Raw genomic sequence first — 16321 nt, 5'->3', positions numbered from 1 at the left:
GCGAGCGCGGAGGGACATAAGCCTTTCGCTACTGGGTTCCCTTCAATTTGGAGAGAGGTGGAGGGAGGAAGCGGATAAAAGAAACAATTAGCTACTAGCAGGTTCCCCGCACGATGTGGGGCCCTTACCTAACCTAGCCTAATCTATTCATATCGACCCGGTGGCCAAGGCAGACCCTGCCCAGTCACGCTTTAAATTTTTTTTCCTTTTACCCAAAATTCAAAAGAATAATGGCCATCACCTCGATGCAGAGTCAGTATAGTTGCTCGCGCGCGCTCTCTCTCTCTCTCTCTCTCTGTGCTTAAGCACTTTTACTCTCACCGAATCTTTTGAATGTGAAGTGCAGACAGCATGCATATCCTAAGATTAAGGACATTGTCCTACATGACCACCTAATACATATCCATATTTAAAGGTCTGCATTTGTTCCCGCCTCCTCCTTCCAATGATTTTTATACCTGGAATCGGTTTTCATTCAGTAACCAAACTTCACACTTCAATTTGGCTCTAGCTCTAGTCTGTCTGTCTCTCTAGTCTCTCTCTCCCCCCTCCTTTCCCTCTCTTCTTCCCTCCCTCTCTCTCTCTCTCCACCTACCTTTTTGTTTTTCTTTTTCAGGACATTGAATTTACTGGAGTTCAATTTGCAGAAGGCAACAGTGTATACATGGAAACAAGAGAAGTCTTGACAACTAAGGGACACCCAAGTAATTCCAATTCGATAAAACGTAAGTTTAAGAGTGAGCTACAAAGCTCTGGCTTTCCACACAATTTCTACAATGCTTTTTTGGGAAATACCAAAGTCCTTCCCTCATATATATTGATGCCCCCACTTCGCCAGCAACCTAAGTATACATTTTTCCCGACTTTTTGAATAATACAACACTTTCCAGGAGTGGCAAGACTGAATCTTGAAGAAAAAAAAAATACAAATTTCCCAGCATGGACAGGTAATATAATTCCAAGATGAGGAAATAAGATATGAAAACTCACTCATGGAATTCTGTTATGTTTCCCATACATCCAAATCTATTCTAAAATAAAAAGTTCACGAAAAATAAAAAAGTCCATGGTAGTTTAAGGCAGCTGAAGATAGCTAAGTGTAGGAGTAACAGGAAATGGACTTTTCTTTTTAGTAAGAGTCTTACATGGTAAGAATTCCAGCTTTTTCAAAGAGGCCACAAGAAGTCACTTAGTATTCTAAGCAGGAGTAATGCAGCTACTTCACATTTTAGAAAGACTGCAGTGGCAGCAGCACAGAGGTGGGTTAGACAGTTAAGATGAGAAGGGACCACAGTAGTCCAGAGGAGTAGAGATAAATGATGGGGTCTGGAACAGATGAAGTGAGGAAGATAGAAACAAACTCTTTTGGAACTGGAATTGGGTACGTCAGGCACCTTGGTAGATGCTAACACCCTACTCTGGATAAGGAAGGTTGCCTTTCTTCCATATTGGACAGTTGTTTAACAATCCCTAGCCTCTGTTGTCTTTAATGTAAAAGGGTTCCCAGAAACCCCAACTCTTAGCCGATAGGCACAAATAGGAAATATGTTACAAAATACTTTTATTAGGAATGTCAGCCTCTACGTCCCCATCCAAGACGTGCACGAATGCACATCTTGTCTTTATCACATTTCCAAAAGGGAACACATGTCAAGATGTCGTCCCACCCCAGACATCTGATTCACATAAAAAAAGAGACAAAGAGGGGCCTATCCTATATGCCAAGCTATCAAAACACTCCTTTCACTACTTGTGCTCAGTCTTTAAGACTTGGCCTGGAATTGTTTTAAGAGTTCCTGTGATTTGTAATGCTAGGGAAAAGTAACATTACTGACACTCAGAAGGTAATAAGTTGCAAAGAACACATTTGTTTTTGTTTTCCTTTTTTAATCTAGAATCTTAACAGTACATTAGCATCATTAATAAAAAAAAAATTTACACAGTAATGTAACTCAAAAACCAGACCATTTGAGAAACAAATGAAGTAATCAACCAGTACCAGAAAAAACAGATCTTCTCATTTGATTCTACTGGCAAGCCCAGGCTTATCCTGAACTCTGAGAGTCTCTGTTTTGAATGAGTGATGAAGCCTTCAAGTAAAAGGTAAGGAGTTGTAAGTGTGAGTTTCTGAGGGATACTGCCTCAAAGTAAGTTCAAGGGCAGCCAAAGTCCTCCAGTTTTTCCAACACTGGGATGTTCCTGGGATGACCAGTATAGATTCCTTTTGAGGCGCTTTGACAATTCATCAGCCTTAGAATTCAGGTGTTATAAAACATTCTTCCACATTAAAAATGACTTTATCCCATAGAAATAAGGTTTTCATCGCTTCTCCAGCTTCTTGTACTTGGCTTCTGCATCAGAGAGAAGGAAGCATTACATCTTTTAAAACTGGTTCTCATAAAGACAAGTGCAGATATGTCTATCATATTTAAAAATCTGTTAGCTTCAATGTCATCATCCGCCTGACTATACAGATCATTGAAATAAGGAGTCAAATATACACACTCAGAATTGAGAGCCCAAAACAAGTTCAGAGTTCTAATCTTGTCAATAGCACATGCCTAAACAGCTCCACCAGAACAAGGCAGATCTACTGGCACTGACCCATCAGGAAGTCTTACTATGCCAGAAACAGCCTCTCAAGACACTATCCCAGCTACCCTCTAGGATAGAATGGCGCCCTCAGGAAGCATAAATATTACATTTCACCTTTCATGTTCTTATCTTGACACCTCACTCCCAGAAAGCAATTTGGAAGGATATATAGATTTAAAAGGCTATCAAATCAGCCTCTTGCTGTGACAGATTCTCTTTTTAAAAAAAACCATCAAGAGCGCCTGGTACAATCCCTTCTACATGGTAAGATACTATAAACATTTACTAAATATAGTAAACATTGACTATATGTAATTATAGTGAAACTGATTGTTGACCACTACCCATGTCAAATAGTGCTCTCTCTTAAAAGAAGTCAACAACTGTCAATGATGAAAATAAAACAATCTATAACCATTACCTAGGATTTAAAAATTATTTTCTACCAGGGATATAATAGCCAGAGCCAGTGAGCAACACTCTCCTTAAAGGCAAAGTAATTCTTTAAGAAAACATTTGATTGACTATTCCATTTTTGAAGACTATGTGACTACACATTGTTAAGGATGGTTCAGCATGATGCTGAACCACAATTAATAGTTTGGGCATTGTAAGCAAACAGACCTGATTTGGAATGTGGCTTTCCCATGTGCTTCACTAGCTTTGTATCCTTAAGAAGTTATTTAACCTCTTAAACTACATTTCCCTCCCCTATAGAATGGGAGTAAAAATATATATATATAATATATTTATCTCACAAATTATTGAGAGAATAAAAAAATAATAAAGCATTAAGAACAGTGCATGACAAATCATTAAGTACAGGAAATGTTACTGTTTTGAGACAGGGTCTCTCTAGGTAGCCCCATCTGGCCTCAAACTCAAAATCCTCCTGCCTCTGCCTCCCAAGTGCCAGGATTACAGGTATGTACTACTATGCCCAGCTAAGATGTACTCTAGTAAATCAAGACAAATAAAAATGGTTACCCAGTTTTTTTGAATAAGCATCCAACTTGTAGGCTGCCTGCTCAAGAGCTGCTACCTGCTCCTCGATTACATTGATCTGATCCAGATAAGGCTGTAATCCAGCATCTTTAAAAACAAACCACATGTTCACATATTTTCAGTAAGAGGTGTAGTAACAGAGTGGAAAATAAGAATGCTACTGTTGTTCCAGCTGTGCCTAAGACAAACTAGGTGGGGTGACACGGCTCTCATCATTACAGCAGCTAACTAATCAGGCACACAATTGTGACCTACTCAAAGGAAGTCTACTAATTTTCTTTTCTTTTTAATGTATTATTTCTTCAGCAATCTTTCTGTTACTGATTCAGTTTCTTGGGTACTCCCATATCAAGAAAGGATGCCCCAAGGGACAAGGAACACAAATATAAGCCAATGGAAAAATAAATTCAGCCACTCTAAACTAGCCTTTTCCATTTATAGATTTTTCTGTTTATAGAGCAGTCCCTTATGGATTTTGTTGTTAAATCAATTCACTAGAATCTCCTCTGTCCTCTCCCCTTCTAGGAATAAGCTGATAAAATCAAGATTTGGAAGCAGAAATAACTATACCACTAAAGCATGCTAATCTTCAAAATGGAAGAAATTCACCTTAACTTTGTAATTCGCTTTTAGAAATGAGCTCCCAAAAGACAGGGATTCCATGTTCCATCCCCTTCTCCTTGGCCCCAAACACGAAAGAACATGTTTTATATCCTCAGTACAACAATAATATATAAAAATAAATAAATAAATAAAAGAAACTGCTTTAAATATAAACACGTTTACTGATACAAAGTATTACTCACACTTCTGGTTTAAGTCCTTTAAGTTTCTACTAATGTTTATAGCAATATCTTTCATTTCAAGATACTTCAAGCTGGTTAGTTTATTCATATTTTCCAGGAGTTTATAGTCTTCACTTGTGGCTTTAAAATAAACAGAAGATGTGATACCATTAGGATTTGTTTGAGGATCACTGGAATGTGGAAGTTTAAGACAAGTGGTAGTTCCAGGGAGGACCCAGGGAATATTAAAGGAGGAGGCCACTTTTGATTTATGGTATTTATACTCAGCCTGTATACTTTGGATGACTGAGTAGAAACTCAGGCAACAATCAATAAACTATCTAAACTAAACACGATCCAGAAGGTTCTGGGTCATGGTTAGAAAGGGAAATGATAAACTCGTATCTTAAGATACAGCATGAAAAAATATAATTAAGATTTCATCATAATATATATGCTATCAACTATAGCCTCACCTGTTCTTAGTAACTAACTTATTACTGTGTATGATTCTATATTCTAATTTATGCAGTGATTTTTTTCCAAAGCATTTATCTGTATCTCATATCCTCAATTCTTTCCCTGTCCCCACTCAAATAAAGTGGCCTCTGCTTCAATTTTCCCAAAAGCCAAACCCACTACTATAAACTGCTTCAACCTCTTTGCCTTATTCTAAACTTCTCTGTACCTTCCCAAGTGTCAGAAGTGGTTCTGTTCTTGCCAAGACAATGCCTTTCTTGATCCCAAAGCCTTCTATCTCTTCAGGCCTCTCTTCAATCATCTACTTTCATTTGTATTTTCCCCTCTGTGGTACCTTCCTCTCCATCTAGAAATACATTCAAGTTTCCTCCAGCACAAAAGCACAACCTCTGTTCTGCTAAATGTTATTTTCTCAGTAAGTCAAGGAACTTCACTGCTAAACAATTTTAAATAGTAGCTAACATTCACTACTTCCTCTTCCTTACCATCCACTCATGTAAACCTTTGCAGTTTGGTTTCTCTTGTAATCCAGAGAAATTGCCAGCTCTAAAGTCATCAGTGCCTCCCTTACAACCAAACCCAAGGCGTTTTCTTAGTTCTCATCACCCTAAATTTCTCCATTGTCTCTGATACTGATTTCCCTCTCTTTGGGAAATCTTTATTTCTTGGTGCTATGGTACCATACTATACTGATTTTCTATTTTTTTCCTTTTTTTTTTTCCCCCCAAACTCAGGGCCTTGCACTTGCCAGGCAAGCGCTCTTCCACTGAGCTAAATCCCCAACCCCTATACTGATTTTCTAATCTTTCTCACTGCTCTTCTTGGGTTTCTATGCCAGATCCTTTCTCATCAAACTCCTTTAACTATCAGCTCTCAATTTTTTCTCAGCTGTCACACATAACTGATGTGTACATAATTAGCATATTCCCATGGGAATTCCCAGAGTTATGCTAGCTTCTCCCAAACTCAGAAAAGCATTTGTGCAAATAAGCATGACAATAATGGAGAATGATAATCTGCTTAAAATCAATTTTATAATAAATCATTTGGAAGCTTTGGCTACTGTTATTAAAAACAAATTAATCAGGGCTGAAGATGTAGCTCAATTATAAAAGTACTTGCCTAGAATGTACAAGATCCTGGGTTTCATCCCTGGGACTACAAAAAATTCATTGCCCCATACAGGCATTCCCTGAGATTTTAATGTAGGCCCCTAAGAAGCAATCTCATCCTGCACAGCTTCTACTCATACCACCACACAAGTGCCTCCAAAATTTGCTTATCCTGCTCTGATCAGTCTTTAAGTTCTAGACTCACATGTGAAAGTTACCTGTGTGTCCTAGTAATATCTACAAGCCACAAAGCCAAAACTGAAAACACTATTTTTATACTGGTTCCTCCTTCCAGCTTCCCTATTTTGGTTGATGCTGCTACCCAGGTTTAAAACCTCAGAAACAAGTCCTATAAAGTCTAACTCTGTAATGTTCTTGTACCCACACTCTCCATTCCTTTTACCATCCTCACTTGGCTTCAGACTATCATTACTTTTTCATCTGAATGATTGCTCATCTGTCTCTGGTCTCTCTTCTCCATATCTGCATTCTCACTGCAGTCAAATTACAGTCTCTCTAAAACAAAGGTCATTCAAATGCATTCAGATAACCGAAAGGCAATAAAATAATGTAAATGGGTGAAGCAAGTCAGGTGTTTGCATATTAAACACATCAGAAAATCATTCACGTCCTCAAAGAAATATGCTCCCTCACACTTCTTGAAGCACGTGAGCCTTATTCTGGCATTAACTTTACCAGTTTTTAAAGAGGTATTGGTACAGAAAACCATATCTGCACCACATCTAATAAGAACAACAGTAAGAGGACAGTGCTAAATGGCAACAGACACTAGGTCTTAGTAAAGTTGAAAAAACAGAATAGTGGGGGATGAACTGAATCATACCAGTTCTTTTAAAGGAGGCAGCTGCTCAACTCTAGTCAATTACAGCCCATGGAAGATGGGACATTAGGTCTAGGGACATGGCTCAAGTCATAGGGTGCTTTTGCCTAGCAATCACAAAGCCCTGAGTTCAATCCCCAGTACTGCCCCTAAAAAGAATGGAGCATTAGTATACCAGGCCTGTTAACACTTGAGAGTTCAAGGCCAGCCTGCTATATAGGGGAGACTCTGTCAAAAAATAAAATAAAATAAAATAAAAGAATGGTGCACTAGTGGGCATTAGTATTGCCAAATCTTTGGAATTCCCAGAATTCCCAGAATTTCAAAGAGACAAGCCAAAAATTTAGATATTGTTAGTTGGTTTCTCTTGCTCAAAGCAAGCAAATGAACAAACAAATAATCAGGCTGATAAGTTAGTGACTTACAACCCCTTATCTTCTGCATCAAGCCTTTTCTCACAGATTCTGATTCAGAAACTTAGCTCACAGCAATTTCCTGGGGAAATGAATATAAGTGTTTATGAGACGTCATACTGAACCAGAGCTCACTTTCCAACTCTCCTCATGCAGGGCATGTGTCCACTTTGGAACACCCACCGAACCAAAAATTAACCATGTAGTTTTTTAGTGATTTATCAAATCCTCAGAGCAACCTATTAGGTCCCAAAATCGGCAGGTCACTCCCATTCCTCAATTTCATTTCTCTTTGCCCCAGTAAACGCATCTTCTGCTGTAGTCAAACAAATGGCTTGCTTGTTCCATCCCATTCACTGATTGTAGCAGTCCTGTCTTTTCCACCATTCATTCCCTTCACAATCCTGCTCACAATACACTTCTCCCAGGGAAGCACTTCTTGCTTAATATTGCCAGATATTAATTTTTTCACCTCTCATCGCTACACTACAGAGGCCTGCAGAGTTGTACTAAGTATGTATTCTTACGTGTTTCTGAAAGCGGTTCGTTAGTTCCTCCAGGGAAGGAATTGGGCTCTTTCCCTCCCATTCATGACCTCCCCAGACTTCCAGTAGGCCTGTCTCAGGGCATGGTGACGCGGATGCTGCTTAAGCACTTCCCAAGTCCCAGCAGAGCCACACCCAGCTCCAATGAGCGGTGCACAGCACTACCTGCGTTAACCCTATCAGCCCCTCACCTGTCAGTTCCCCAGTCAAGTATGTGGCCATTTTGGAGAACATGTCCCGGCAGAGCTCGCTGATGTCAGCCTCGGCGGGCTCCTTCGCTTCCTCAGCTGTCTCCACGGCGGCATCGTCTGAGCCAAGGGACAATGAGTGAGTGTCCTGCCCTGCACCCGGTCCTAATCCAGTCAAAGCAGCCCTTTCCTACATCCCTCCCCACTTGTCCTCATTCGAGCAAGCCTATTCCATTCTCCATTGGCCATGACTCCAAGTCTCTCACTTCGTCCTTGTCCCGCTGACACGCCAGGTCTGCTCTCCCGCACCGGCCCCTCGCTCCAGCCCCAACTCCCGGCCAAATCATCTCAGTGGCCCGCCTGACAGCACAGACAGGTGCACTCCCCCGACCTGCCGACTCCCGCCAACCACACACTCGGCCCTGCCATTCCGGGATCCTTCCCGGAGGCCCGAGCCCGCGCCGGCCACTTCTTCTCCATCTATCCACGCCCGGTACCTCGAGCCGGCTCCTCGCGACGCGTCACCGGGACACCCTCCGCGGCCGCCGCCATGCCCAGCCCTGCGCAGCTTCCGGGGCTGGATGTCTGCGCATGCGCACCAGGAGTGCCCCGCCCCCGCTCCCGCCCCCGCTCCCGCCCCGCGTTCTCATCTCGTCCATCCTGCATGTCTCTTCTGATTCACGCCTCAGATGACGATTTTTAACAATCTCAGCTCGTCCATCCTGCTTGTCTCTCTGATTCACGCCTCAGATGACGATGTTTAACAAAGTGCAAGCACAAAGCCGAAACTGGAGCTAAGATAGGCTATCGTGAATGAGTCCGCTGCGGGGAGTCACGATGTCTGACACTGAGGCGGCACCCATTCCCGCAGTCATACCCCACAGCTGTCATTTTGGCTTGAATCCGACACAGCCTGTCTGGGGTTAGTGGAACCCAGAGTGGCCTGTTGACTGAAGTCACTGAAGACAGTTGTCTCCGCCCCAGAAACGCTGCATCCTGGTAGGGGTTAGTCACCAAAAGATACTCAGGATATCCATGCTTTTGCAGGTACTCTTGTTCTGGCTTTAGGGAACCTCCAGGTCTTGGTTCTGTATCCTAAACACTCTCCCTCCCCATGTCATAGATTAATACCAACTCGTTGGCCCCTGCCTCTTAAACTGCAGGCTGTTACCTACTTCTCTTCAGTGGATACTGCCTTTTTCCAAAGGAAGTTTACCTGGTAACATCTTTAGGACTGAGGATACGCTCTGGTTATCTTCATTGTGTTTGGCTGTTTCACAAGTGTCCTGAGTGTATAGAATACTTAATGGGATGGAAGAACAGGAGTGACGGGATTGGATGAGACAAAGTGACTGGTGAGTAATGGAAGGTGCAAAATGAGGGAGGATAAAAGTCACTTGACAGGGAAGAGGAAATATATAGCAGGTCTCGGAATGGCTCTTGGACACCCAAAATCTTGGTATAGGAGTGGTTTGGTTTTGATGGTACTGGGAGTTGAACTCAGGCTCTACCACTTGCTGGGCAGGCACTCTGCCATTTGAGCTATGCCCCCAACCCAGTGTAGGACACACACACACACACACACACATACACACACAGATACTGCTACCCCCAAGGCCTCTTAAATTGACTCTCTCCACCCTAAGGACTGAGTCTCCCTAGCTCACCTGTCTCTGCTCTTCCTTATGGAGTAATCATAGTGTCCACCATTTCAAAACATTCCTATGAACCAGATGGTCTTATTTCAGGATTTCCGAGCCAGCTTAGTTCCTTCAGTTTCACTTCTCATATTCTGTATCTCCAAGACAGTATACATTCACCCCAACCCAAGCATATGGATGACTCACAGTTCTAACCTCATTTTTCCCTCTATAATCCAGAAGCAAAACACAAAGACCTGATTTTCTGAAGGAGTTTTATTAATAGTCACTTGGGAAACCTGCATTATCCTATGGAAGAATAGAGTCAGAGCCCACCACATATTAGTCCAAAGAATGAGGTCGTTTTCTTGCCTTAAGGCTCCATATTTGTTTCCTGGTTTACAGCCCCCTCAGTTCTCATCGTTCAGTGGAATATCAGGAGGTCAGGTCCTCAAGTGGAACCTATGTTGACTTTGCTCTGAGAAGATGTCACTCTAACTCCTCTGCAATGCTGGAATCTCATCCCATGAGAATATACTCTCCTCTAAGGCTTCCCCTGCTATTTTGCATGAAACTCTGTGGAGGAGGAGAAGAAATGGATGCTAGGAGCATATTTCTAGATGTACAAAAGATAAGAGTAAGATTTACTGGCAAGTAGGAAGACATCTAGACACTGCCTACTCTCTTGGCTTCTACTTTTTTCAGAAATCATGGCTGTCCAGGTGCTTAGAGAGAATCATGACCCTTTCTTCTTTTATCCTATTTGTGCTTGACATTTTTTTATTACCACAGCAGAACTAAGTGCACAGGGAGTTAGAAGCTCAGTGAGAAATGTTATTTCACAGAGCTATGTGGCTACATACAGAAACATCAAGTCACAAGGCTAAGCATGATGTCCAACTACACACAGAAACATTGGCTCAAAGACCATATGTGGGTTGGAACACTGCAAAAGCCATAATGGGACCTGCTGGGGAGGCAGAAAGAAAGCAGCCTGCTGTCTGCTTTAGGACCCCTTCTCCACCACTCTCCTGCCCACTTTGAACTCCTTAGTGGGTTGAGTTACAGCTGGGGCTGGCCACAGCTGTTCCCAAACAGCTTGTTCCTCCTGTTGGAAGAAAAAAGAATAGGTTATTGGAAGGAGGACTTTGGGTCCTGCTCTGTTTTTCTCTAGATCTGATTCTAGAGATCCTAGATTGCTATAGGCTGAATTGTGTTGAAATGTAACACACAATGTGGTGATATTAGGAGGTAAGGCACTTAGTAAGGGATTAGGTCAGAAGTCAGGGAGCCCTCATGAAAGGGATCAGGCTCTTATAAAAAGAGTTCCCTTGTTCTTCTTAAAATTAGCCTATAATAGTTATACAGGAGGGATACATTGTGACATTTACATATGTACTTATAATATATCTTAATTAGACTCACCTTCTCCTTTATCTTCCCTACTCCCTTACAACAATTTCAGCAGGTCTCATTATTCTATTTTCATACATGAATACAAAATATATCATATATATTTTATCAAATATATATGTATATATATATATAAATACATCATATTTGCCCCTTCACCTGTTCCTTATGTTCCCCCTCTCCCACTGATAGCCACTTCTAGAAAAGACCTGTTTTACCTTCCTGTTCTTCACTTTTTAAAGTGTATTTTGATAGTTCAAGGGAGGGGGAGGTTGTCTTGGTATTTCAGACATGTATGTATCTATATCGTGCATTAATCAGACCAACCCCCATTACTTACCCTTCCTCAATCGCCCTGCTCCCCTATTATTCTTCACCTTACAGTTCATTGTGATATATTCTCTTCTTACACAGATGCAATGTTCCAATATTTTTTACTCTCTAACATTCTCTTTCCTCTTTACTTCTCCTGACGGTCCCTCAGACAGACCCGCTAATACAATCATGTTCTCTCTCTCCCTCTCTCTCTCTCTCTCTCTCTCTCTCTCTCTCTCTCTCTCTATATATATATATATATATATATATATATATATACACATATATATATGTGTGTATGAGATCATATATGTATTTATGTGTACATTTATTTTATAGGTGTAGTTTCCACATAAGAGGGAAACTTGTAACAAAGAAGTCAGCTGTCTGTAAACCAACAAACAGGCTTTCACCAGTTACTAAGTCTGATAGCACCTTGATCTTAGATTTCCCAGCCTTCCAAACTGTGAGAAAGAATGTTCTGTTGTTTATAAGCCTCCTTGTCTATGATAGTTTGTTATAACAAGTCAAACAGACTAAGACACAGATCTCTCCTAGAGGCTAAGGCAGCCTTTAGGCCAAGGCAATTACCTTCCAGACCTTCCCTCCATCCCTACCTCCACTGATACACTGACCAATGTAAATATATCTCCCCAGGATCCTGAAAACATAGATCTTTAAAAAATGTTCTCTCCCCCTCACCCTTACTAAGTAGAAAACGTGGTAGAGTTCAGCTGTGGGGGACTAAGAAGATCCAGATGATGTAGCACTCACCACTCCTGGGGAGGAACCGGCTGTCCCTCTCCAGCATTCTTAGCTTTGAGCCCACAGCATCAATCTGGGATAATACTCCTTCTAGAACAGTCTCCAGCTGCAGAACTCTCTTTGTGAGCCTGTGCAGGATTTGAGAGATACCAAAGGAGCAGAAATATGTGTGTAGGGGACTGGATGTCTACAGGGCAGGGATAACAGAATAGTGTGTGGATGGGAAGAACAAAGTTGAAGTCCAACCTTATAAGGAGAATCACAGAGGAGCAAAAGTTCTCTCTGGTCTAGGACAGGGAATTGGAAAGTTGTGGAAAGAAGCTCAAGAAAGAATATTACAAATAGCCAGTCCTTGGGCCCTGGCTGCACATACGTGTAGAATTCTTCTCCTGAAACCCAGCCTCCTGCTTTGGTAGCCTCTGTGCCCAGTTCTCCTGGTGGGCTATGTGCAATGGACTGGCCCATGTTCTCAATCTCAGCACTGAGGACCACCTGATCAGGAAGTCAGAAGTTGGATAGGAGAAGATGACTCTGAGAAGTCAACAGCACCTATTTCATCACCTGCTCTAAATTGTCTCTCAAGCCTTGGGTTCCAGTTCTTGCTATTCTTATTCCCTCCCAGATTCTGGAAACAATAGGGTCAGAGTGGTGGTGCTGGACCAACCTCTGGAAAGGGAATTACTTCCCAAAGAAACAAAACACATGCTCCTTGAAGCCTTGATTAATGAAATGTTCACTAGAATCCAATTCATTTTGAGAGAGGAGGGACAAAACCAGAATTCTTGGCACTTTCTCTCTGGGATGCTGTCACCCTGCCCTTGAATTTTTTGGTCTACACTGGATTAGGGATGGAGCAAGCATAGTAGGAGCAGCAGAGGAACAGAAGACAAATCCTCAGAGGGAACTGTCAGGGATTCTTGAGCAACTAGCCTCCTTTGCCTAAGATCATGTTTTAGAGCAATGGTTCTCAACCTTGGCTATACACTGGAATCACCTAGGAAATTTTAGAAAGTACTGATGTGTGGGCCCCACTCCCAGAATTTCGGGTCTAATTGGTCTAGGATGTGTGGCCTGAGAATGAGGACTTTAAAGGGCTCCCCAGGGTATTCAATGTGCATCAGTTTGGAGAGTGCTTTCCTGCCCAACTATGAGAGGGTGTCCTGTTGTGTTTGGATATGTTGGGGATGAAGGCAGAGGAACAGTGTCCTTACTGCCTTCCCATCGACCATTCCTGCTCACCTTTTCCTCCTCCAGATCTTGTCGCATTTGTTCCTGTTCCTTCTCATCCAGAATGCGATTCCCATCCTGATCAAACTTGGTGAAGGCAGCCGTTAGCTCGGTGTTCTCATGCTCGGCATGGCCCAGTCTGAGGAGAACGTGCTAAAATGACTTCTGCCCTGTTGCGACCATGACTGCTCAACTGTGAACTCTTCACCCTTTTACTAGACTCTGGTAAGAGTCTTGATCTCTGGGTATTGCTTTCTGGGAAAGAAGAGATCACATGGCAAAGCCAAGATCTTCAAAGTCTAGCAATTCTAACCCCCAGAAATTGCTTGAATCTATTTCTTTCTCCTGTCCCAACTTTTTGCTAACTTGATTCATGACCTCCTGATTTCTTGCTGGGATTATTGCAATATCTTTTTGCCTATAAATAACCTACCTCCCCCTCACTCTCTAGCTTCCCCTTCACTCCCTGCTCCTGATGTCCATCCTCCATTATACAACTAGAGTAATTAGCATTCTAAATGGAAGTCTAATGGTGGTAGGCCAGGCATGGTGGTGGATGCCTGTATTTCCAGCTACTTGGGAGACTGAGGCAAGAGGATCATTTGAGTCCACAAATCAAAGGTGACCTGGACAAATAATCAAAGCAAAATAAAACAGAAGGCAAGTCTAAATATACCCCTTTCTTGTTTAAAAATCCCTTCTGGACACTCTATTCCTTGGACAGAGTGGTGATAGTCAAGGCCTTTCCCAATGCGGTCCTTGGCCATTTCTCTGTCCTCATCTCCTGCAATGACTCACTTTTTATTTGATGCCTTAGCAATGCTCAGCTACCTACTTTTGTTATATATGTTGCTTGGTTTCAGAGTTCTATGCCTCTGTACATGCTTTCATCTCTTCTTACAATAGTCGTCTTCTGCTTGCCCACTTGGAAGCTATTCATCCTCTAAAACTCTATTCAGACATCATCCCCTCCAGCTCAAAAAGAATTGGTAACTCTCTTTACCCCTCTCTTCACAGTAAGTTCAACAGTTGTTGAACTTATTCTGTGATTTTGTCTCTCATGTCTATGAGCTCCTACAGGACAAAGACTTTGTCTCATTTAATTATGTTGTTCCCTACTCTGTATAATAATGGGGTAATTATATTTTTACATGAGTTCTAACCATTGTTTGACAAGGTCCAGAATATTGTAGACTATGGTAAGATATTGTTAAAGAAGGGGCACAATCTTGGAGGTCAGGATCAGAGACCTATGGGCCAAGGTCTGTAGCCTACAAGTCAAGGTTACAGGCTCACAGACCAAGGCCAAAGGCTTATAGACAAAGGGTATATAGTTGAGTCAAGAACTTATAGACCATATCAAAGAAGGTTGTATCTCTGGTTGCTCACCCTCTCAAGGTATTGGTGAGATCCTCAAACTGGATCTCCTGTTCTCCACTCTGCAGGACCTTCTGCACATCTGAAACCTGCTCCTTCCTCAGACGCAGCATTAGTAGGGTCTTGTTGTAACCCTGAAAGGGAAAGGAAACAAGCAGCAGTCCCCACAGGCTCCTCATCATGCCTGGACCCTACCTCCACCCAAAGGATGCCGGGCTTCCAAGGAATGCCAGGCTCTTATACTAGTCTAGAACTGAACATGACACAGAGCCTTGGAAGCAGGCCTGATGCAGATATGCCACTAAAGGAGACTTAGTAATCACCTGTTTCAGGAGGTCAGAAAGTTGCAGCTCATCCTTCTGTCCAGCCAACTCCTCCTTGACCTCTGAGTATGTGTCATTGATGATGGCCAAGAACATATTCTAGAGGACATAATGAGAACATGGGTTCTCACCCTCAGACCCACTAAGAGCGCTGACCCCATTGATCCTCATGTCCAAGTCATAAATGCTGCTCTCAACCTCAGCTCTGCAACCTACCCATGTCTACCTCTCAAAGACCTCAGAGCACAGTTGTTAGACAATTCTGTTAGGGATGGATCATGCTCCGTGGTATCCCTAATTCTTAGTTGCTACAATAACCTTTCTGACCACCATGATACCCCAACATATGACACAGACCTCCACACAAAGGCCTGCCAATCACTGAAGCCAGGAACTATTCAAGGTAAAAGTACAATTGTGCTTTCTTTACCATCTACCCCAAATTTATGCCAGCATTCCCATCAATTGATAAAATTAAATAAACATCTGGCCATGTTAATAAAAATAAAACCCAAGTGTTTCCCGGTTGGGAGAGAGAGAAAGAGAACTACCAAGTGGTAATAGTAGAAATCAGCAAGAGATCCTAGAGAAAGAGGTATCTTGGAGAATAGGCATTGAAGCTTCTAGAGGCAGCTATTTCTCAAGCAGTACTTTTCCCTCTGTTTCTATCATTGGAGGATGGGCATCTGATTTTCTTACAAGAGTCTGCAGTTTCCCTTATACTCTGCTAACCACCTGACCACACTTGCCACTCTGACCACATCAGCCATCTCTCAGAAGACTCAGAACAGCAATCCCCCCGCCCCCATGTACTGCCCATCCTTCAGTTGAGAAATCCATCATAATCCTGAGTGGGAGATTCAAGGGGTCAAAACTATACTTGGTGACCCTCCATGTTGCCAACCCTCAGAAGGATTCTCACCAGGAGCACAAAGAAGACGAAGAAGATGTAGGTGACAAAGTAGACAGGGCCTAGGATGCGGTTAGCATTGTCGATAGCATTGTAGTCAAAGTCCCCAAGGATTATCCGGAACTGAGTGAAACTGAGAGAACAGATACAGGCTTTACTCTAAGCCTAGGCAAACCCTGGCCCCCAATCCATACCACCTATCCCACTTTCCTAATTACAGACAGATCCCTCACTGCACCTGTGACCCAATCTGATGGAGAGAGCAGGTATGTGAATTATTTGAACACACACTTGGGTTTCTGCAGACTCTCACCCAGTTACTTCAAGCACAGACACACCCACACACCTCCTGCTATCTTCCCCAGGGAAGATAGCACCCAGGAAGCT

General features: G+C 42.4%; 2 protein-coding genes and 1 long non-coding RNA gene across 8 annotated transcripts in view; 1 reads left to right on the top strand and 2 right to left on the bottom strand.

Annotated features, from left to right (window-relative positions):
* Nucleotides 1-37: 37 nt before the first annotated feature.
* LOC141424762 (uncharacterized) lies at nucleotides 38-4371 on the top strand. The gene is made up of 3 exons (XR_012449661.1): nucleotides 38-252; nucleotides 617-725; nucleotides 4126-4371. It is a non-coding gene; the product is annotated as an uncharacterized lncRNA (long non-coding RNA).
* Bloc1s2 (biogenesis of lysosomal organelles complex 1 subunit 2) lies at nucleotides 1870-8566 on the bottom strand. 2 transcript variants are annotated; one of them, XM_074078540.1, is made up of 5 exons: nucleotides 8356-8493; nucleotides 7968-8084; nucleotides 4407-4526; nucleotides 3583-3687; nucleotides 1870-2351 (listed from the first exon to the last, which is right to left on the bottom strand). In XM_074078540.1, the coding sequence occupies exons 2-5, from the start codon at nucleotides 8008-8010 to the stop codon at nucleotides 2320-2322; spliced, it is 300 nt and encodes a 99-aa protein (XP_073934641.1). In that variant the 5' UTR covers nucleotides 8011-8084; nucleotides 8356-8493; the 3' UTR covers nucleotides 1870-2319. The 2 variants fall into 2 exon arrangements, with proteins under 2 accessions (XP_073934641.1, XP_020011906.1); XM_020156317.2 differs by having other exon boundaries at nucleotides 1873-2351; nucleotides 8462-8566.
* Nucleotides 8567-9862: 1296 nt separating this feature from the next.
* Nucleotides 9863-16321, bottom strand: part of LOC109681483 (polycystin-2-like protein 1) — a 32818-nt gene continuing 26359 nt past the window's right edge. For 4 of the 5 annotated variants that reach the window (XM_074078528.1, XM_074078530.1, XM_074078531.1 and 1 more), the window contains 7 exons: nucleotides 15947-16067; nucleotides 15025-15123; nucleotides 14714-14835; nucleotides 13337-13463; nucleotides 12471-12589; nucleotides 12107-12225; nucleotides 9863-10712 (listed from right to left, as the gene is read on the bottom strand). In XM_074078528.1, coding sequence (XP_073934629.1) covers nucleotides 10654-10712; nucleotides 12107-12225; nucleotides 12471-12589; nucleotides 13337-13463; nucleotides 14714-14835; nucleotides 15025-15123; nucleotides 15947-16067 — 766 coding nt within the window. In that variant the 3' untranslated portion in view covers nucleotides 9863-10653. The remainder of the gene's footprint in view (nucleotides 10713-12106; nucleotides 12226-12470; nucleotides 12590-13336; nucleotides 13464-14713; nucleotides 14836-15024; nucleotides 15124-15946; nucleotides 16068-16321) is intronic. The other variant, XM_074078529.1, reaches the window with a different exon arrangement.

Source organism: Castor canadensis, chromosome 7 (assembly GCF_047511655.1).
Source record: "Castor canadensis chromosome 7, mCasCan1.hap1v2, whole genome shotgun sequence".
NCBI classification, from domain to species: Eukaryota; Metazoa; Chordata; class Mammalia; order Rodentia; family Castoridae; genus Castor; species Castor canadensis.
This window is presented reverse-complemented; position numbering and strand designations above follow the sequence as displayed.

Bases quoted from the DNA above. Each gene is read 5' to 3' on its own strand.
- Bloc1s2 (XM_020156317.2), bottom strand. From the start codon at position 8,516: ATGGCGGCGGCCGCGGAGGGTGTCCCGGTGACGCGTCGCGAGGAGCCG. The intron at 4,527-7,967 runs GTGAGGGGCTGA...TTTATTTTAAAG, and splicing joins CTTGACTGGGGAACTGACAG to CCACAAGTGAAGACTATAAA. The intron at 3,688-4,406 runs GTGAGTAATACT...TTGTTTTTAAAG, and splicing joins AAAGGACTTAAACCAGAAGT to ATGCTGGATTACAGCCTTAT.